The sequence below is a fragment of the Polypterus senegalus genome, chromosome 16 (genome assembly GCF_016835505.1).
Source record: "Polypterus senegalus isolate Bchr_013 chromosome 16, ASM1683550v1, whole genome shotgun sequence".
Classification (NCBI taxonomy): Eukaryota; Metazoa; Chordata; class Cladistia; order Polypteriformes; family Polypteridae; genus Polypterus; species Polypterus senegalus.
Window position 1 is genome coordinate 22,026,221 of NC_053169.1, and position 23,103 is coordinate 22,049,323.

General features: G+C 38.1%; 1 protein-coding gene across 1 annotated transcript in view; it reads right to left on the bottom strand.

Annotated features, from left to right (window-relative positions):
* LOC120516907 (calpain-2 catalytic subunit-like) overlaps window positions 1-15,630 on the bottom strand; it is a 79,045-nt gene extending 63,415 nt beyond the window's left edge. The window contains exons 1-2 of the mRNA XM_039738912.1: window positions 15,252-15,630; window positions 1,590-1,659 (exon numbers count right to left, since the gene is read on the bottom strand). Coding sequence (XP_039594846.1) covers window positions 1,590-1,659; window positions 15,252-15,488 — 307 coding nt within the window. The 5' untranslated portion in view covers window positions 15,489-15,630. The remainder of the gene's footprint in view (window positions 1-1,589; window positions 1,660-15,251) is intronic.
* Window positions 15,631-23,103: the final 7,473 nt, after the last annotated feature.

The window sequence follows — 23,103 nt, forward strand, 5'->3', positions numbered from 1 at the left end:
GTAAGTGAATGACAATATTAACCAATTAATAAACTGCTAATGTGCTGGACTCCTGACCAATGAATAATGAGGGGAGGCATTCTTTATATTGTTTTCTGTTGTCTAGCATTAGTCACCAGGGACACTATTCTATCAGAAACTTTGTTATTTCCATTCTGCATGAGATTAAATTTTTTCTCGGCCATCACTGTAAACTACATGGGGTAAGTAACATTGATGAAAAATGTCATGTCTGGATTGAGTATACCTTTAAAGCTAGTAAAGTAAGGTAAGGTAAGGTAAGGTAAGTAGAGGAAAGAAAAAAAGCTTTTGGTAAACCTGGCCTTAAGATAACCACAGAACCCCGACACACACATATACACTGCACTGTACTGCTGGCTAGAGTCCATCGTTGTAGTGGAATTATATGATGGCCTGAGGTCAGTCTAAGTATTATGCATTTTCTTCTTTAATATTGTTCAAAATTCACAGAGTAGAAGGTACACCTAACACCCTTACAATGTACTGGGGAAATAATCCATGAAAACAGGTAGGCAGAGCTTCCAAAAAGGGGGCAACTATAGTATTAGATTTTTTTTTATGTAATGAGAAGTCAAGAAAAATGACACCTTTTATTGGCTAACTAAAAAGATTACAATATGCAAACTTTTGAGGCAAATGAGGCCCATTTCTACTTTTGCCTGAAGAAGAGGCCTGAGTCTTGCTTGAAGAAGGAGCTTCAGTTGTATTGAAAACTTGAATATTGTGATCTTTTTAGTTAGCCAATAAAAGGTGTAATTTTGCTTGACTTCTCATTACATCCATAATGGCTACCATGGTACAACACCCAAGTGATACAAAATTTTTTTCATAAATTAAAAAAAGAAGATTGGACTGGTTCTGTTAATTTTTCACTTTGTCTAAAGTATTTTACATGGTGTAAACACTGATAATAATTCCCTGCCAGTTAAATCATGATGTGTGCTGCAGTTAATATCTAATGATACCAGCATTCGAGCTTCACTTAGCTTATCACTAATGAATACAGCTTGGGATTTTTGAAATTTTCAACAACACTGCAATGCCCTGCAGTGATGAAATAGTCATTCATCTCACGAGAAAGGCCTTCATTAAGTTTTTACAAAGTTTTGCCATAGGGATACTTTATCCAACTGCAGAGCACCTGGTGGGCTTTATTTATTTCATGCACAAGAAACAAACCAACACTAAATAGATCATTCATAGTGTTCCATTTAAAGGGACATGCCCCATATCTGTGTCGGTTTTCCTCTGGGTACTTTGTTTTTCTCCCCACATGCATGTAAAATTATTTAATGACTCTAAATTGTCCTAATTGTAACAGTGTATGCATGAATGAGTCCTGAGATAAACAGACATCTGGTCTTGGGCCATTTACTGTCTTGCACACTGCACTACCAGTATGAACTCCAGCAGCCCAAGACCTTGAATTGGATTAACTACTATTAGGAATGTTAGGTTATGTATTAACAATATATATTTCCTGGGCTAGCAATAAAAAATAAACAACTTGCTAATATTAATAGTCTGAAAGAAACCCTTAATCAGATGTAAAAAAAAATGCCACTTACCCAGGGCTCCCTGGCAGATGTCGGTCCTGGTTGCTCCTCCAACAATAAATTGGGGATTGGAGCACAGTTCCTACAGAAGAATAAGAAAAAGGCACAAATATAGTTTCTTAGTTCTTTATATCTTCCTTCTCAAATACAGTTGATCCATCTTTCCATTTATCTTCCAAACATGCTTATCTAGAGAAGGGTTGAGGGAAGTTTCTGTCCCAGCAAGCATCAGGTGCAAGGCCAGATCATATCCCTACTAGGGCACAATCAAATCACCAGATGAGGTGAACACACACACATCAGAAGCAAATTTAACATCACCCATCCAACTAAAGGCCATGTCACATTATGTGACTTTTCCAGCAACTTTCAGTCATAGGCTTCACTTACATGATCTTAGTGTGTCAGAGGCATGCGGCCACGTACTCCCATGAAATCAGTCGTATAATGTAACAAACCAAATAGGGCTAGAAGGGCCAGAGCTTAGGAGCAGCGCTGGAGGTAGGCTGAACTGCTGGATAGGTGCCTCCTTGGCTGCAAGAACCTGTTTTGGGTTAAGTCAAGGAGGTGGCCAGCTTTTAAAGAACCGCATTGGGGCTCAGGGATTTTAAAGACAGCTTCCTGTGTTTTAACGTTGTTTTTATGGATTCTTTACTTACTGGATTTTAACCTCCACTGAACACTTCATTTTATGGATTATTTATTTATTTATTTAATATTGAAGCACCATACACTTGCTTTGTGTATGCTTTGTCCTCATCTGCTCAGCTCATCCAGTTACTTTATCAATACTGTTGGGTTCAAGATGCTCCTCAGACAGTACAGACTCTGTTAATCAGCACTTTATTGGCTGTCACAAAAAAAGGGCGAGCGCACTGAGTGATTTTCAGTTGTGTAAACTGACATGATTCGGCAACAAGATTATTAAATGCAGATGGCAAATCTGACATACCCCATGACTTGAAGTTGCATAGTATGGCGTTGGCTTAATACTGCATGTGTTTGGACTGTCTGTAAACTCAACAAAGCAGCAAAAATATTTGCAATGAAGTCAAAGATGAAAAAGACTAAAGGTTTCAAAAGGAGGAGGAGGACAATTAAATATTACTATTGAAACTGAGAAACTAGAAGAATTTTGCTTGTTAGTTGGCTTTATCATGTAAAATGGATGTTGTTCTAAAGAAGTCAGAGTTCGAACTGGAATGATCAGAGAAATATTCAGAAAGAAAAAAAACAACGTAACACTTTGATAAAAACTTTAAAAAAAAACTAATAATAATGAGTTACATCCAGACTTTGGCAGCACTATGCATGTGAGTCGTAGACAATGAGAATGGACAAAATAAACAGGATGAAAACTTTTAAGATATGGATCTGATGAAGGATGGAAAAAAATAATTTAGATGGAAACAAAAACAAGAAAAGAAGTACTATATCAGGTCGAGGAGAAGTGCAAAATGATTCTTAAAAACAAATATTTATATATACACTGTATGCGTTTTCCATAACAAAAATAATCTAAATAAAAGCTACTTAGCAAAATTTAAAAATAACAGTTTTCCTAAAGACAAATGCACTGCAATTTTGATTGCATAACTTCTACAGATTTCCAGAACCACCAAATTCAACTGTTCTAATGGTGAATCCGGTGGTTTTAACAACTGCCTTTGTGTTTGCATGTTTTAACCTGTGCAATATCACGCATCAACCTTACTCTAGTTTAATTTTTTTTTACAGTGAAATGATTTTATAGCTAAAAATTAAGTGAACATGTTATTTAATGACAGTATTTTAGTAGCCCTGTTAGCTGCATGCAGTGTTATACTAAACTATTAGCTTATCGGGCAAACTTGGTAAAATGTCTTATATTGCTATATAAAAAACAAAGGCAACATGGTGTTCACTGCTCGGCAATTGTGCATCACAGGTCTGAAGTCGTATATTCTAAGGTTAACCTGATCACAGCACTTTCAGGAACTTGGTTTGATTAACACTAAAATCTTCTGTGAAGTTTATAATTACTCCATGTGTCAGACTGCATTTCTCTGAATACTGCCTAAATACTCTCTATGTGTCCACTAGATGAGCATGTTAGGTTAAATGGTGACTCATAATTGGTCTACAATGAATGAGTGTGCTCGGTGAAGGACTAGTGTCTTAACAGTGGCTAATTCCTATCTTGTGACAACTGCTGCCTGGGTTAGCTCAATATTTAAAAGGCAGTTTCAGAGAATATGTGGATAGACTGATGAAATAATGGGAGGACAACAAAGATTAGGAGGGCCATGCTTTCTGTGAGTTTTGCTGCTATGGAGTAAATAGATTAATGACAGCACATGCCACACTCACACAGTAGCTCACAACATGATAACATTTACTGTTTTGTTGTTTTTTTTGCAAAGCTGGTCAGGTCAGCACATAGTTCCTGTGTAGCACTACTGCCTCAAGGCTAATTAGTCCTTGATTCAAATCAATGCCTGGTCAATGCCTGTGTGGAGTTTGCATTGACTATTTTGCTCAGGTGGAATGTTTCCAAGTCTAGCATTCTCCTATATCCCAAAAATGGACAAATCAGGCAACTCAAATTGTCCTTGTGTAGGTGTTTTCACATTTGAGTCCTGCAATGGTATGTGGTGCTGCCCTGAGACACTCCTAACTTTTAGGTGAGGCTGCTCCTTTCTGAAAATGAAAGGCTGAAGTCAGCAAAACTTTAACCAGAAAGTTCAGGCAAACAGATCTGCTGGTGTATATGACATGAAGTCATAGATCTTCAATATGGAACCTTTTTTTCAAAATTAAGTCTACAGCAATGTGCTTAACATGTTCACAATGTTCTTCACATACCTTATGTTTAGACACAGAGGAGATACTAAAAAATCTTTCAAGATACTATCTATCCAGTAGTGTTTGTTATAGGCAGACGTTTGATTATTTGAATTATTAAGTCAAATATGGCACTGGCTGACTGTGAGGGTCAAATTACACCGGATAATCCAGCTTTGCTCACAGCAATACCTGTGTTCTTATTCTATGACTGATTCTTCTGTACAAGTTGTTCTGATGCTGTTTATCACCCTTTACTGCCAGGCTAGTCATATGTAACAATTTTATCTATGTGCGGAAAACATTCTTTTGTGTCCCAAGTATTGCCTAGAAATGTAAACCATCATAAAGTCTCCAATTCATTACTCACCTGGATTAATCATAGATAGATAGATAGATAGATAGATACTTTATTAATCCCAAGGGGAAATTCACATAATCCAGCAGCAGTATACTGATACAAAAAACAATATTAAATTAAAGAGTAATAAAAATGCATGTAAAAAACTGACAATAACTTTGAATAATAATAATGACCCCCCCGGGTGGAATTGAACAGTGTGGGGGTGGAACGATCTCCTCAGTCTGTCAGTGGAGCAGGACGGTGACAGCAGTCTGGCACTGAAGCTGCTCCTCTGCCTGGAGATGACACTGTTCAGTGGATGCAGTGGATTCTCCATGATTAACAGGAGCTTGCTCAGCGCCCATCGCTCTGCCACAGATGTTTAACTGTCCAGATGCTGCCTTAACTACTTTTCCATGTATTTCAATAGCTAGGATAACCATTTTTCTTCTACTGAAATTTTGAAAAAGAAATCATTGTAATATTTAATACAGTTTAATGTTTCATCTATCAAAATATTCCTGTGAGGTAGTGTCAGAGTGTAAAAACCCTAGGAGTGTTATTATTACCAGTATATTTATAAAACACGTGGGTCAAAGATGAAGTTTGGCATGCATGTGCACTGAATACATCATTGCAGGGCTTCTGTATTAAAAGCTTTTAATGTTGAACAAGTATCTTTTCATCTCACTTGCTGGCTGCAAGTCAAAATTAAATCGTACAACCACAGAATAAGTCTGAATCAGCCCCGAGTTCTATTGAGGTCTCAATTGGCAGATGTGGCTGAACAGCTCTGAATGCAGTGCGGAAATCTGCTAACAATATCTCTCCTGCACACAGTCCTTCAATTTATCATACTGTCACCGTAAATATAGAAATCACTCAAATTTAAAAATGCCTTGGCAGAGAAAACAGTGTAGGCTTAACATCATTATCAGAGCAGTCAACAGTTAGGCAGGATTTTCATCAATTTTCTTCATCATTTAGACTGACACCATTTTTGCAAAACTGAAACATTTTTTAGGGCATTGGATACACTATATGGCCACGTGTTTGTGGACACACATCCAAATGAATAAATTCAGGTGTTTCAGCCACATCCATGTTAACATATTTAAAAACAAATAAATGTCCCTTTTAGACATTGGCAGTAGAACGGATCATACTGAAAAACTCAGTGACTTTATAAATGTGGTACTGTCATAGGATGCCACCTTTGTCACAAGTCCATACTTACAATTTCTGCACTGCTAGATCTGCCCTTGTCAACTGTAAGTGCTATTATAGTGCTATTATTTTGAGCTAGAATTGTTGAGGGGCAACAACAGCTAAGCCATGAATTGGAACACCACATAAATTCACAGTCTGTGGCTGCTAATTGCTGAAACATGAAAAAATGTCCTATCTCCTGCTACATCACTTAAAAGAGAGCTCTAAACTGTTAACATCAGCAATTCAGGTTTGGTGGATGCTAAGAGAATGCTACCTTCTGGACTGCATAGTGCCTACTGTACAGTTTAGTGGAGGATGAATAAGTGTCTGGGGCTGATTTTCAGGGTTTGGGCCTGGCCCTGGCCCATTGGTTTCAGTGAATCACACTATTCATGCTACAAAATGCAAAGACATTTTAAAAATAATAACTCTTTAAATTTATAGACAATTGTTAACTTCCAACTTTGTGGCAACCGTTTGGGGAAGGTCCTTTTGTGTTCCTGTATTTCTGTGCCACTGTGCAGGAAGCCAGGCCCACAAAGATAGTGAGGAACATGAGTGGCCTACACAGAGGGTGTCCTCAACCCTATGGAGTACATCTGGGATAAATCTGACTGCCATTTGTGAACCAGGCCTGCTTTTCCAACATCAGTACCTGACCTCACAAATGCTTTTTTGATTGAATGGGCATAAGTTCTCACAGATGCACTCCAAATCCTTGTAAAAAGCTTTCCTAGAAGAGTGGAGAGTTATAGCTGTAACAGAGGGACAAGTCCATTTTGTATAAATGTGATGTTCAAGCACCCAGAAAGTTTTGGCCATATACTTTAATAGAATCCTCACTATCAAGCATTAGTTTTGCCTCTAATTAATCACTAGACTCAGCAGTAAATGTTGGCAGCCTTATTTAAAGTGGATCCATAAACAGAAGAGAGGCAACACAGGCAAGAAGGGAGGATGTAGCAGAACACACACTAGTTGGCAGACAGGTAGCAGCTAGATAAAAAAGGATTGTTAAAGAAGGGCAGTCATTCCTTACAATAACATGGATAAAAGAAAAGGAAGAAAAAGATATGTCAAAGAAGTATTGAGTCAAAGCAGACAGAGAGCTAGAAATAGAAAAATTGTAAAATCTAAATAACATGAAGGAAAATCTAAAATCAAGGGTGAAATGGAGGTCTGTTTGAAATATCCTGCTTAACCGTGAACTGAGTTCTGGTTTATGTGTCAGATAGTATCACCAAGCAGCAGGGGACAACGCTCATGAAAAAGAGGCACCGCCAGTCGGGTAAAGAGGCATATTTGAATTCTTTTCAATTGCCTTCACAATCTCCATCAATTTCTTTCTTTCTCTTCCAGCTGAACAAAAGGCTCCTTAGCTGAAATAGTTTACTTTTTCTCTTTGTATTGTTTAATATGAAATTAACCCATGCTTTCAGCAGAGACAGCTACATAATGACACAGCTATTATTCACCCATATATACTTTTCTCTTTCCATCCCATGCTTAGAGATGATCCTGGCAGCACATAAGGCAGTACCAATCATTGAATAGCACGCTTGTCTATCACATACGTGCTTCACAGCGAGACAGTTTAGAGCTGCCAGTCATCTCAATCTGTATGCCTTTGGGATGTAAGAAGAAAGGTACCCAATTAAGCACTTTTCCATGCAAACATAATTTTTATACAGCACCTTCCAATAATGAGGACCTTCTTAAGATGTTTTCCAAAAATGTACAAAGTGATCGTTGCCTTGTTTTAAACTATTTATTTGTGATTCAGGAACATGGACTAAACCCGTGAGCACATGCTTTAAAGTCCAGTGTCTTAGAAACAATTAGCCCAAGGTTCAGCAAGTCACCCTGTATGTAAAAAAAAACAGCAGTAATTTATACAAAATGTTTTTAACTGAGGGAGTGGAGGGAAAGCCTTGATTCTATGGCAACACACTCCAGCAAAGGGAGAACATTTCAACTTGTTCAAGACTTACAGCAATTTTGATTTACGACTGCTGTGTTGCAAGGCAATGATGTTATCTATTGAGCCAACCCTGTACCTCTCTAGGTCTCTAATATTTACAAAATCTGCAAGGTCTTTTAAATTGAGCTCATGCTGGAATATTAATGTAGAATTAAAATGACTGAAAATGAGTGGATGGATTAATACATCTGAAGCATAGACTAAACAAGCAAATAAACAAGTGAAGATGAGCAATTCAAGGCTGCACTGGTAAATGGTGCGTGTCAAGACAAACCACATGTCTGCAGAAATGAAAATCGACAAGTTTTGTTTTAAACCACAAGCTTCTAATGTGCATCTGTAAATAAAGAACAGACATGACCAGGCAGAATAGTAAGAACGAATGTTTCAACATGAAGAACCTTTCACTTTGGCTAAAGGTGTCTCCTTACTGGCTCACTTTTTGCCTTATCTTCCACAGTATTTCATTATGGGTGCCATGAAATTCTTGCTTGGTTACTCAGTAATAACCTGAGGAGTATATGGACACTCCCAAAGGGGCTTGGCATGCACACAAATTGTCGTTGTCTGCTTTAACTTCTCTTCAGGAAAAAATCAAATAGCATGTATGTAAATATATTCTTTATCACCCTAAGTATAGAATTTTTTATGCTATAGCTACTATGCCCATTATGAAAGACTGGACGTTAGACAGATAAATATACAGAACTTTATTTGTATCCAGGGGAAATACGGCTTTTTCAGAAATTCATTAAATAAATTAATACCATTTACTTTCAGATTAAGGAATTCAATTCTAAATTCTTCTAGTCATCTAGTTTGATGCACCATATTGTAGATTATGGAAGCCAGGAATCCAGTCATTCAGTAGACACACACATGCTCACAATGGGGAATTTAGAAGACCCCAATAATCTATCAAAAGGTGTTTGGCTTGTGGGAGGACACCAGAGCTCCATGAACACACACAAACACAAGGAGGGATGGGGTGCACATGTGATTTTGATTGAGAATGGTGTGTTTTTTTTTCCATCACACAGGAGGTAGTCTGGGGTCCTCCTTGACATTTCTACATACTATTTCAATAACACTGTAACACATCTAAGGAATATCAAATGGCTACTTATAACATACTGTACAGAAAAGCGGGGAGTTACTCTAGTTACAGCATAACATGTGACAAAGCTTAGTTTGTCTTAGTTGCGATTTGCCCATATTGATGATTTTTGATCATAAAGTGGTGGAATTATTTGGCAACATATAATTATAGCATCTACCAAATGCACAAACAGTATCATTTGCAATGTGACCCGCTTGTTGATCTTTTTGACAAACTCAATGTTTTTATTTACTATTTAATGTCATGTTTTCGTGCAGAAAGTACATAATAAAGATTCTAATAAAATGGGACCCAACAGTGACCAACACTTTACAATATCAAATAATGTGAAAAATGTCCATGGAAAATATCCATGGTAATAAGAAAAAAAAATCTCACATAACTTGTAGCGCATAATCCACTTGCATGCTTAAAATCAGTCAGTGCTTCTAAATTGAAAATGCACCTCTGATCTTTTCTTCACTGCTAAATACTAATGCCTTCAATTCGAAATCACAGTATTATGGGAATGTTCTTTTCTTGTTTAAACTGTATGCTGTGATTTTCCTAAGTAAGTAGTACATTAATTATATTTTACCCAAAATGCATGCATTCTGCACATTTTAAGTATGGATAATGAATGTGTAGATTATGTAACACGAGTTATGTGAGGATTTTTTTTTTTCCCATGGACGTCTTGCACGTTGTTTGAGGCTGCCTATAATTGGTCACTATTAGATCCTATTCTATTAGAATCTTTCTTATGTACTTTCTTCACAAAAAAGTAATTAAAAATGTTCCCCAGCCACAACTACAAGCTACATGGGGGTTAAGCATTGTTAAAAGAATATCATTTTCGGGTGGAGTATATCTTAAAGGAATTTTGGGCTACTTTTTTTTATTTAATCCTTCTCCCAGGCTTTTTTCGTGTCCATGTGGTGTTGCTACATTCCTCTCCTGTTACATTATGGGTTTTTTCTAGGGACTCCAGTTTCCTCCCACATCCCAGTAATGTGAAGTTAGACTAACTGGTGACTCTACATTGATCTGGTGTGTTTGCATGTTAGTGCTCTTTGATGGGCTGCCATCAACAATATGAAAAGGACTTGGCTTATGTCTGATTGTGCTTGGTATAGGTTCTAGCTTCTTATAACTTTGCTGTAGAAGAAAACAAATTTTGAAAAATTATGGATAAATAAATCTTGGTGAAAACAAAACAATAAAAACACATCTTTATTTTACTTTAAATATTTTTTCAAGTAGGTGTCAGAAAAATCTGAAAAACACTTCGGACTGGAAAGCCTTGTCATTGAAATCAGGGTGTGTCAAAGAAGAAAACTGGTTCTCCTTTAATTCCACATGTAAAATTTTGTTACTCAAGAGAAACCCAACCCTATAAAGGTTAGACAGGCATGTTCAACCTGTTTTATGTAGAAACAATGGTGGGGCAGTTAGAGAACCCTCACTTTTCCTAAAAATAGCGTTAGAAGTGACAGCAGTGCAGTCGAGGTACAAACAAGGACTACCAAAATGTGTAAAGACAGACAAAACCCTATAGAACTACCATGCACCCTACACTTAAAGATTCTGGCCTTCACAGGTTCTTCAAAGCAACAGAGTTAGAGGTGTTATTTCTAACAGGACTACATACAAGTTCATACAAGGCTACAAGTTCAGTGGATTTACAAGCCTCAGCCATAGCAGGACTACAGTCAGGCCTGGCACTTTAACTTCAAGTCCTGACCTGTAATCAGAATCAGGCTTACAGTATGTAAAGAATACTATAAAAATTGAAAGTGGGAAACAACCCTAAACTGGGGCCAGTTCATCACAGGGCAACACTCACACACACACCAACAATCACTCATACTAGTTCAGTTTAGAGTAATCAATTAACCTAACCTGCTTGTCTTTAAATGTAGGAGGAAAACCCAAGCAGACATTGAAAGAACATGTAAACTCCACACAGGCAGTGCCCAGGCCAGCAATGTAACTCAGGACACTGGACTTGTAAGACAGCAGTACTAACAACTGCTGCAGTATGATCCTCCTTGATGCAAGTCTGTTATATAAAGATTAAGTGATTTTTGTTATCAAGTTAGAAAATTGATGGATGGATGCCTGAAATGGATTTGGCAAGCAGGGTAATGCAGTGGGCAACACTGCTGCTTCATAGTTACTATGATGTTACATTTCCTAGTACTGCTAGACCATCCAACAGAATCCAAGGTCAAAACGCCTATGGATGCAATAATGGTAAAACCTATACAAAATGTATTTCAGTGACAAAGTAGAATTTCTCGTTCTGGCCTCTCATGCCAGAGATATTAGCTTAAACTTATTAAACAAACATTTTCAAAAGTCCCAAAATTCAAAACCTGAACAGACAGTGTAGTCACAGAACACCAGGCTGTGAAACAGACTATGTATGGGTCTCAGCTGGAACAGAATAGGATAAGTGCAGTCAAAGATTTGGTCCAGAAAAACAGAAAGAAACTTGAGGGACACATCTCAAGAACATCTACAGTTGTGTGATATTTGAAATTTTAAGCATAAAAAACACATAAGAGTGAAAAGGTGCAGCCTTAACCAACCAAAAGAAAAAGTGTGATCACCAGTCCCAGTTACCAAATCTAACTAATTCCACGCTCTAGGTCAGATGCTGCCTCATAGCTTCATGAAACCCACATTTGATTCCTAGTCCAGTCACTGTATTTGTGGAGTATGTACTGTGTGCTCGCCCTGTGCCTGCATATATTTTCTTTGATTTCCTCACACATGTGATGCTTGTGTTGGGGGAACTGGCATGGAATAAAAGGGTGCATGAGCATGCCATTTTCTGTACTGGCATTATATTCTGGATGTATTTCTACCATGCTAAGACTGGAGGCAGAAAGCATTTCATCATGCAATGATTTGTTGTGGGAATCTGCAAAAAACTACACAGTGATGTGGGTGAACCAGAAACCATGAAACCTTTAAAAAGTATTTGTACAACATATTAAGACAACTTAGTTGTTAGCTAACTAAATTACCTTGATCGACTGAATATTCTCCTTTTGTTTGTCAAACCTATTTTCTTGAGCAACAACACGCTTGCTGTAAGCATACCACTGAATTGTCTTTCCTAGCAACAAAATGCCCTAGGCAGGAAAAACACACCTAGGCAGGACACCAGACCATTTCATGGTCAAGCATGCACCCACACTCACTCACATGTAGTAGGATATCCTCTAAATGTGGAGAAGACCAAATACTTGCAGAAATCCTATAGAAATACAAATGAAAAATAAAATGAGATTGCTAAATAAATAATGAATAAATTGCAAAATTACGAGCATGAGAATGGATTGACTCTAGAGGAGAGCCCTGTTCAGTCTTTCAAAAGAAATTTTCTAAGAGCAAGAATGAGTCATTTTAATTATACATTATCTATTCATTATCCAACCCGCTATATCCAAACTACAGGGTCACGGGGGTCTGCTGGACCCAATCCCAGCCAACACAGGGCGCAAGGCAGGAAACAAACCCTGGGCAGGGCGCCAGCCCACCGCAGAATTATATATTATATTTATTTTTATATTGTAATGCTATCTCCTCAGGACAAAAGGTGTGAAGTTTGGATAACACTACTAATGCTATTGTTCCATTTAATTATTGGTTATAATTATCGAGGAGATTTAGATAGATAGATAGATATCCAGAGGTTGCATCATGTATGGCTGAATGCTTGATAACATACAGTATAACATTCTCAAACAGGATTAATCTAAGTTAGGGGAGTGAGCGGTGGGAACCTATCCATTTAGCATTCACAAGGCTGGAATCTACCCTTCACAGGTAACCAATGCATCTTAAGACCCTCCTCAAACACAAACACTTACATAGGACCAACTGCTTCAAATTTACCTGAGTAGCACGTCTATGGGGAGGTTTGTGGATGTGGAACTCAAAGAAAACCCCAGAAAGACACTGGGAGACTGTGCATACATCACAGCTTGGGATTCAAACCCAAGAATCTAAGTTTGAGTAAATTAATGAATGTGAATCTATGTTATCCTGAACACAATGATTGATGTTAAATTAATCTCAATCATCTATCCATTACATGAACTTTCTTATTCCAAATCAGAGTCACAGGCTGTCATGGCATATTTTGGTAGCACTTAGATGGAAAGCCATTCAGTTACCACACATAAAAGACACCAAAGACATGTCCTTGAAATGTAGACTAGCAGCATGGCTACTCAACAAACATAATAGTAAGTAAACAAACTCATAATCAAGGCCCTGGAACTCATATTGTCATTTAGCTCTTGTATTATCAAGGCTTAGGCACCTGTTTGATATTGGGCTTTCAGTCATCTCCATCACAGTTCATTATTCTGTGAACAATGAAACATAAGAAATTTGACAAACAAGACAAAACCATTCTGTCCATCAAGCTTGTTTAGTTAATAGCTCAGATTCTTAATAATTTTACTCAGGTACCACTTGAAAGTTGCCAAGGTTTCTACTTCAATTCCATGTCTCTGTAATTTGTTTCAGGCTCCCACAAGTATCTTGAGTAAAGAAAAGCTTCTCCTGAAAATGGTTCCTCTCTCCTATTGCTCTTAAAAGCCAGTTTTGAACAACAGTTATTAAAAATGTAGGTCCAATTTGCGTGCATGTGAGTCTGTGTGTAAGTGCGCCTGTGATGTACAAGCATTCAGTCCACGGATGGTTCCTGGTTTTGCCCGCAATACTGCTGGGCCACGCTGCAGCTCCAGATATGTTGTGCTATACAGGTCTGATAATGACTGGGTAGATGAAAGCAATAAATGTACTCTTAAAAATAAAGATGGCAAAACGGTTCTTCAGAACAATGCCATAGGGGAACCATTTTAGTTTTCTAGAAGAATGATCCATATGAAGATTTCAGAAAGAATCTTTTATTTAAATTTGTAGCTGGCCCCATAAATAACATAACAGATGTGTTAAATATAAATGGTTACTGATGTTAAAAAGAATCTTGCTGTATACAATAACACTGGCTTAGATCCTTCTTCCTTGATTTGTTTCCATCCTGTAACATTTCTTACTATAACATAAAAAGAGTTCTGTTTTGGCCCTATATTAGGAACCTTTTCAAACCCCAAAGAACCAATTCCATATCAAAAGAACCTTTCTTAGAATTAAACAATTTTTTGTCAAGCAGTGGTTCTACAAGGCATCTCACAACCCAGTGTACTCTCATTAAAGAACTGTTATTTTAACAGTGTCGTTTATTATTCTCTAAACAGATCAAACTTTATTTCAGTTAAAGTAACTTAACTGGATGCACTATAGCATAAATATAACCGTTTTAGATACACCACTGCTTTCCTGGTGATTTATCTATCCATCAATGATTTTTTAACTGTCTGACGAGAAGGAGTTAAAAATAATATCCGCCCACCCATTTTCTTTCCTCTTTGGGGCGGAGGCATAATTTGTAGAAACAATTAAAAAAACAAGAAAAGTTCAAAAAACGTTCTTCAAGTTAAAATTAATTGTGCAGCTCTAAAAATCAACGGCATCTTGAAGACGTGAATTACATGTATTATTTCGCATTTACGAACGAAACTTGTACACATCAGTGGTATGCGATAGTAACAGCCGAAAATGAAAACCGCACTCTGCCGCGTTTTCTAACAATAGCGCCCCCTATAGAGATTCTGTAACCAGATACAGTATGAATATTCGCTGTATGTCACTTCATTTTAAAAAAGGCGAAGCTTAGGACCAAAATAAATGTGCGCAAACGGAAGCAATTAAACTATAACAATAATTCACATAATCATTAGTTTTTAGTCCTCGTTATACTCCACGGCCTATTACTTCACAAAGCGGCCACTTTAAAACAATTTCAACTTCAGTAAAAGTCTATAAAAACGAATCGGTACGAGTCCGTGCAGACCGACGAGGATCTTCCAAGCCATTGCTCCTCCTGTCCCGAAAATGGAATTATTCTCACGACAGATCAGCAAACGTTATGAACATCCATTGTGCATATTTAGTGGGTACGCTTGCAATGTTGAAGTCATTATCATACAATTATAACTGACATTCACACAGGCTTCATCCCTCCTTCCACTTTTCTTTTCTTCTTTTTAGAACGCAGTTGAAACATCTGCATTACGCGCAGTCTCCCGCTGTTGCGCAACATGCAATACTTTTTTTCTACGCAGTACTTACTTTTGGTCTTTTCCATACCACTCCTCGGGTTTTGGAAGAATTCGCTCCAAGTTCTTTAAAACCTAGGGATTCGGGAGCAGCAGGGAAGGTTTCATCCACAAACAGCCTCCCGGCCCCAAGATACTGACTCCGGAGCAAGTCGAAGTCCTGATTGAGGTACTTCACCGCCTGCTCGTTGGACCCAATCCCCGCTGCCCGTGCCCTGTTTTTTGCGAGTTGCGAAGCCATCCCTGTCATAGTGGACCTACTGTTGTGTTCCTTGTTACTCCGAGAATTTAGGTTCAACCTGAAAAGGCGTGGCGACAAACAGACTTCAGATGAGCCCAATGTCAAGCTCTTTCACGCCCTGCAAAATACACACGAAAGCACAAACACACACACACATAAATCGAGGCGTGGTCTGCGTACAGGTCTGCACTAGTCACCCGGGGAGCGCGCGTGTGGCATTGCCTTCTGTACATCAGACGACAGCTTCTGAACAACGAGGAATTTGACAAGAACTTTAGGATTCACAACACAGGTCTGCTAAATTCAACTCAGGAAGATGTTTTACATGTGAAGTTATTTTTATTTGCATTCATAAGCACTATTAAAATATAATTAAAATGTTTCAATCACGTCACATTCAAGCACGAAACTGTAAGCAAATGTAATTAAAATTTAATAGATTCCACAATTTATTAATTTATGAAATATCTTTCTAAATCAGTTTAACGTGCAAATATTTAGTCAAGCCAATTTTTTAAATATATGTATATACACAGTATGGCCTGATCATACACCAGAATGAATAAAAAGGAAGAAAATGTAAAAGAAGAAAAGGTTTTGACTTGACAGTTATAGTGACAGTGAGGCATTGTGGACGCATATTGCTATTGGTATAAAGGAGCCCCAGTTGCATTTCTTGACACGCATCTGCTGAACATTTAATTGGCTGAAAGTACTGTCTGTTAGTGTGGCAGAGAGTTATTCAAAATGCTACCGAGATTATTACCTCCTGGGGGTCCAGAGTGAGTCCCATAATTGAGTCTACCTTCTTAATTAAAATGTTGCTTTATTAGTCCTCTCCTGAAGTGATGTTACTGGCTCAGCTCATCACAGCATATAAAATTGCACTGGCCATCACAAAGTTGTAGAAGATGTGAAGGTTGTCACTGCCCGCATTAAAGGAATGCAGTTTTCTAAGGAAAAAGAGCCAGGTCAGCCCTTTTTCATATAATTTCTCTGTGTTAAGAGACCAGTCCAACTTGTCATTGATGTGGATCTCCAAGTACTTGATGGAGTGTACCAACTCTCTATTCACTCTCTGAACAGTGACCAGATATAGAGGCTCTTCGGTGCAGTGAAAGTCAGTAACCAGTTCTCCACCTAACTTCTATACTCTTTCTCATCTTCTTTATTAATGCACCACATAAGTGCAGAATCATCTGAGAATTTCTGCAAGTGATATGGCCTGGTCTAACTCTATATGTATAGTCTGAAGTGTACAGTGTGAAGAGAAAAGGAGAGAGGACTGTTCCTTGTGGTGTTCCAGTGTTGCTCGCGTCAGTGTCACAAACACAGTCTTTGAGTCTCACAAACTGACAGATAGTCCATTTGATGTGATACTGGAAAACTGTCCAAGCATAACTGTGTTTTCAGCTGGTGTTTGCACTACTTTCTTGGAGTGCCACAGTGTGAGGCTTACTGAAGAATACTTGCTCTGATATCTGCATCTCTGATATTTTTCCACCTGAACAACCCCAAGCTGAATGGTTTTAAAACTTGGTAGATTGGCTCTATTAAAACTTTCATCTTTTCCCAATATGAATTTTGCCTTTATTCAGGGTATGTTTATTTTCGTGTGATTTATTAAATAACATATGTAATGAACTCATTAACAACAACAACAACATTTATTCATACAAACAGTAGCTCAAAGTACTTTACATAATAAAGAATAGAAAAATAAAAGACACAATAAGAAAACAAAATAAATCAACATTAATTAACATCGAATAAGAGTAAGGTTCAATGGCCAGGGGGGACAGAAAAAACAAAAAAACTCCAGACGGCTGGAGAAAAAATAAAATCTGTAGGGATTCCAGACCATGAGACCGCCCAGTCCCCTATTGTTAAGAAGAACAAGCACTGAAAGGCCAAGATTAAAATACCAAATGGATTCAAAACCCCAAAAAGCAAAATTCAAACTTGAACTCCAAAAATTTAGACCTTGAAGATCAAACCCTGTCTAGTAGCTTTTCTCTACCTAAATTGCTATCATAATGTTTGTTTATGAAAAGCTTTTCTCCAAAGTTTGGAATTTTGTGACTATTGTGCCCACATCACAATGTTGACATCATGATTTCACACGGAGTAACGCCAGCCCTATGTGATTGGCAAGAGCAAGGCTTTGTGATGGGTCCTAGGCTGGGGGCACCAAGTAAATTTCGGAATGAAATGTAGCTTGTGGTGTTCTCCTTTACAAACTGGAAATCTGTACAAAGTTTGTGGAGATCAGTTAAACAGTGTGGATTTTGCAATTTGAATTCAGCTTTATATGATATATATCTGAGGTGGGCTGGTGCACTACCTGGGGTTTGTTTCCTGCCTTGCGCCCTGTGATGGCTAGGATTGGCTCCAGCAGAACCCCGTGACCCTGTAGTTAGGATATAGCGGGTTAGATAATGGATGGATGGATGGTTGTTATATATGGGTGAAACCACAAAATCGTGACTCAAAATGACAGTGCCTGTTAGACATACAACAAAATGCCAGCGTGATGACATCATGAAGACATAGGCGGAGTGGTGGCTCTGAGGCTAGAGATCTGCAATGGCAATCAGAAGGTTGCTGGTTCAAATCCTGTAAAATGCCAATAGGGACTCTGCTCTGTTGGGCCCTTGAGCAAGGCCCTTAATCTGCAATTGCTGAGTGCTTTGAGTAGTGAGAAAAGTGCTATATAAATGCAAAGTATTATTATTGATACATTTAAAAAAAAATCTAAGATGAAAATGGACAAAATTGTCCAGACTAATTCTATGTGCATTCAAACGTGGATGATCTTTGCTTCCACTACATCCATCCATCCATTATCCAACCGGCTATATCCTAACTACAGGGTCACGGGGTCTGCTGGAGCCAATCCCAGCCAACACAGGGTGCAAGTCAAGAAACAAACCCCGGGCAGGGTGCCAGCCCACCACAGGGCACGCTTCTACTACATGCTATGTTAATTTATTCCAAATTTCTACACCACTTTGTAACGGCCGACCCCTTATTCCCAGCCGGCAGCTACACCTCCAAGACCTGTGGCCTGGATAATTGACTGAGAAACCTTTTCCTGTCAAGCCGTACTCCTACACAGGTTAACTTTCCCCACAATCGACGGTTTGAAAAGCAAAGACAATAAGCAGAATGTAAAATTAAACAAGAATAAATGTATTAAATGGGACAAGACACGCCACAAGACAAATGTACACTCAAATATTACGACACCCCAACAATCCCACAGCAAAACCGACAAATATATATATATATATATATATATATACACAAATCCCCTCCCTTGTCCACGTTACATATAACACACACCACACAAACGACAAATGGCTGGCAAACGGAATGATCATGAACTTGAGTCCGGCACGTGAAATAAATGTCCTGAATACGGGTATTGATTAATGGCGATAGTAATGTTCGTATTTCCCGGCGTTTGGAATAACCTCACCGTGTTTCCTCGGCGTGCGGCGAATGATGATTCGACCCCGGGGTCTTCAGCGGTAAGCAGGTTGAAAGGCAGTCCGGATGAATGAAATACAAACTGGATGATAGCGCAATGGAATGAAACGGCAGGCAGGTTGAAATCGTGAATGCGTTGTTGGTTGTTGGTTGTTGGTTGTTGGTTGTTGGTTGTTGGTTGTTGGTTGTTGGTTGTTGTTCTCCTTCTCTCTCCTCGTGCTGGTCTTTTCTTTTCGTCTCCTCCTCTTCTCCTTAAATAATCCGTGACGGCAGTAATTGATTAATTGATATACAGGTGTTTTCCAGGTAAGTGATTGTGAACTCCTCCCATCATCCGTCCTCCTTTACGGGGACAACATTAACTGATACACACAACGCAGTCAATGGGACAATGAAAACGAGACACACACAGCGCTGACATTTAAACACTATGTGGCACCGCTACAACTTCATGCAAAGAAGTGCTTCCTGGCTTTCATTTTGAACACACTCTTATCCTCAACTATGGGAGTCACTACATAGCTGAAAGAATTCTCCTTTTTTTCTACTCATTTTTATTCATATCATTTTCAGAATAGCAGAATTCTATTTGTTTTTTTTCAGTATTTTTATGTTTTTGTCTTGTTTTCTGGTTATTTTATTGTTGATGATCAGTCCACCAGACAGACAGATACCTTAGGGTATTTAGTCAAACATATGCATACATGTATAAGATATCATGGTACACATCCACCTGGGTGTGCCCTCATGGCAGTAAAAGAAAAGTGGTGAAGTTAAGTAATTGTTGGCTCTTCTGATTATATTAAACATTCACATTACATTTACTTTTTTCACGGATGTCTTTATCCAAGGTGACTTACAGCATTTAAAATAAAATGTGTTATGTTTTTTTTTTGCTTTTCACTCGGAGCACAGGAAGGTAAAGTGACTTGCTCATGACAACACAGTACCAGTAGTATAATCTGAATCCACAAACATGGTGTCTGAGGTGTAAAACCTTAACCACTATGCCACACTAACAGTAAAATTTAGTTTGATATTTAACTTCTCTTCATGTTTTTTGTACTTTTATTTTTTTTTTATTTTACAGATTTCAGCAGCATTTTTTTGAGCAATATTTTTTTTCCCACAGGTGCCTCCATAATGGTGATCTCTGTTGACAGTTGCTACAGTGTTGCCAGGCTTGGACAACAGGAAATGCATGGTGCAGAATGCCATGGCGCAACAGGTAAAACTCAACACCAACCATTTTAAAAATATCCAGGTCTGCAGGTCTACCTCAAATTTTTGTAATGTGTTGAACAATTCATTTAGTTTTTAGGATTAACAAATTTAGTGTTTTAAAATTTTGAGTACTGTTTGGGTTAGTGCTTCAGCACTGATGACAGATCGGACTGACTAGTGTTTACATTCATTGTAGTGGTTACACCTGCTCCCCTGACCCCTTAATGAAAAAAAAACAACTTTTGTTTTGTGGTAGTACATGAACCTTTTCTTTTTGTTTTGGCTGTGTATTTTAGTCATCCCACTGTCTCTGTTGGTTTGGTCTTTTGGCTTTTAATTTGTTCATGCCTTTTTAACCATTGTAGATTTGTATATACACTTTAGGAGCTAGGTTGTTTCAGGCAAGAGTACGTGTCTCTCTATCAAGGAACAGATAAAAGACATAGTCATAATGGCCCATCAATAAGACCTTGGTAAATAGTTCAATTTTTTTTTAGCATCAAGTCTATAAGGTTTTTTTCAACATGTGATATTTATATTTCCTGTTTTCATGTTTCTTTAAATCAATTTTGACTCATTGGCACATTATCATTATATACTATATTATTTATATACTTATTTTATCTTGTTTGCCTGGTGTTTGGGCTAACTGATTGCTTACCAAAATATAAGGACCTGGACTAAGTTCCCACACAGCCCTTAATTTCTAATTAACCTTTATGTTAGAGGATCATGTACTGATGCATTTGGCTTTACTCTTCTCCATTCGGTGTCTAGTGTGGTTATGTCTGGTTTTATATTTTGTTGAAAAGACATACATTAGTCCAGGTTTCACTAATGTAAGGTGAGAGCGAAGATAAAGGTTTGACAAAGGCCTGAACATTAGAGATAGAATGAGGTCAAAAAGGCACGAAGCCCAATGCATACACCCGAGACCAACTTTCAGAATAAACATTCAAAAATGCCCAAATTACACAGGCATAGTGACCTTAAACAGCATTGGCTGTTGCCATGCAAAAACACTCAAAATTGTAGCACTTGCTATCTAAATCATAATACAAAATAGCATCATGGAAACATCATAAAGATGATAATAAAATTAATAACAACTGCAAAGGTGAAAAAAACTGCAGAAAATAATAATAAAAAAAAACAAATATCTATATTTAACAAGATCCCACTTACTACAAGAATTCCCACCTCCTGTTTTATATATTATTTTATTTTTTTCTCCGGCCGTCTGGAGTTTTCTTTTGTTTTTTCTGTCCCCCCTGGCCATTGGACCTTACACTTATTCTATGTTAATTAATGTTGACTTGTTTTATTTTCTTACTGTGTCTCTTATTTTTCTATTCTTCATTATGGAAAGCACTTTGAGCTACATTCTTTTGTATGAAAATCCATCCGTCCATCCATTTTCTAACCCACTGAATCCGAATACAGGGTCACGGGGGTCTGCTGGAGCCAATCCCAGCCAACACAGGGCACAAGGCAGGAACCAATCCTGGGCAGGGTGCCAAACAGGACACACACAAACACACCAAGCACACACTAGGGCCAATTTAGAATCGCCAATCCACCTAACCTGCATGTCTTTGGATTGTGGGAGGAAACCCAGAGGAAACCCATGCAGACAACATGCAAACTCCACGCAGGGAGGACCCGGGAAGCGAACCCGGGTCTCCTAACTGCGAGGCAGCAGCGCTACCACTGCGCCACTGCGCCACCGTGCCGCCAACTTTGTATGAAAATGTGCTATATAAATAAATGTTGTTGTTGTTGTTGTTGTTTTGCTGAACCTTTTTTGGTTATGTTTTTCAGCAGGTGTCTAATCAATGAGTGGTTAAGGCCCTGGGATAGGCTTAAACTTCCCACAACCCAATATGGGACCAGAAAATGAATAAATGGCTATAACATGAAATGTAAAAATGCCCTGTGGCCACTAGGGAGTGTTTCAAAGCCTCAAAACCTTGACACAATTGCAAATAGACAAGTCTAGAGAATCTTAGTCCCAACAGATCTTTGATTTTGAGAAATACTTTTAAGACGGTTTCTCCACAATAAACTCCAGGATTATTTTCTTTCTTTCTTTCTTTCTTTCTTTCTTTCTTTCTTTCCCACTCCACCAAGATGAACTATTTCCTCCTTCTCCTCTCCTGGCTCTAGCTTGACTAAGTGAGGTAAAGGGCTCCTTTTTAACTTGGACCCAGAAGTACTTACAGCACATCAGCATGGAGAGTAGGAAGCACCTCTGGCATCACATGGAACTTCCCTCTAACAGGGGAGCCTACCCCTAGCAGCCCCTTCCTACATGACCCGAAAACCACAACATGGCTGCCAACTGTAACTACAACTCCCATTCATTCCTCTGGGTGTCTAAATGAGAACCATATCAGAGGGATGCTGCTACCCAATATATTAGGGGAAGAAATGGTAAGGGTAAGATACACCATTAATTCCAGGATTGAAGCCAGTCCATGTGTGCATTCCATTATAGCCCTTTTAATATTTTATTCAAGATATATTATTATATGGTACAGGGAGTAGCTTTAATGCATAATGTAATTTTTACTCAGATGGAGAATTTTTAAAAAAAGCCATTTACTCTAAACTTTATCAGTTGTTCTCTTTAAATGTAACAAGCTAACATTGACTGTATTTTTTGTTCTGTATACACACAATAGAACCAAATCACTGGTTAAAGTAATTAGGTTCTTGATTTTCATGTTTGACAAGTATTAAACAACCTACACATTTGAAAACAAAAGGCACAATTAGTGGAATTTTTTTCTAAGGAGGAAAGTGCAGTCAATTCTGAAATACTGAATAAGAAATAAAAATTGATTGAGGGATGAGACTTCTTTATTTCTAAATAATGTAAGTTAATATAAATTATTTTTTATCGTAA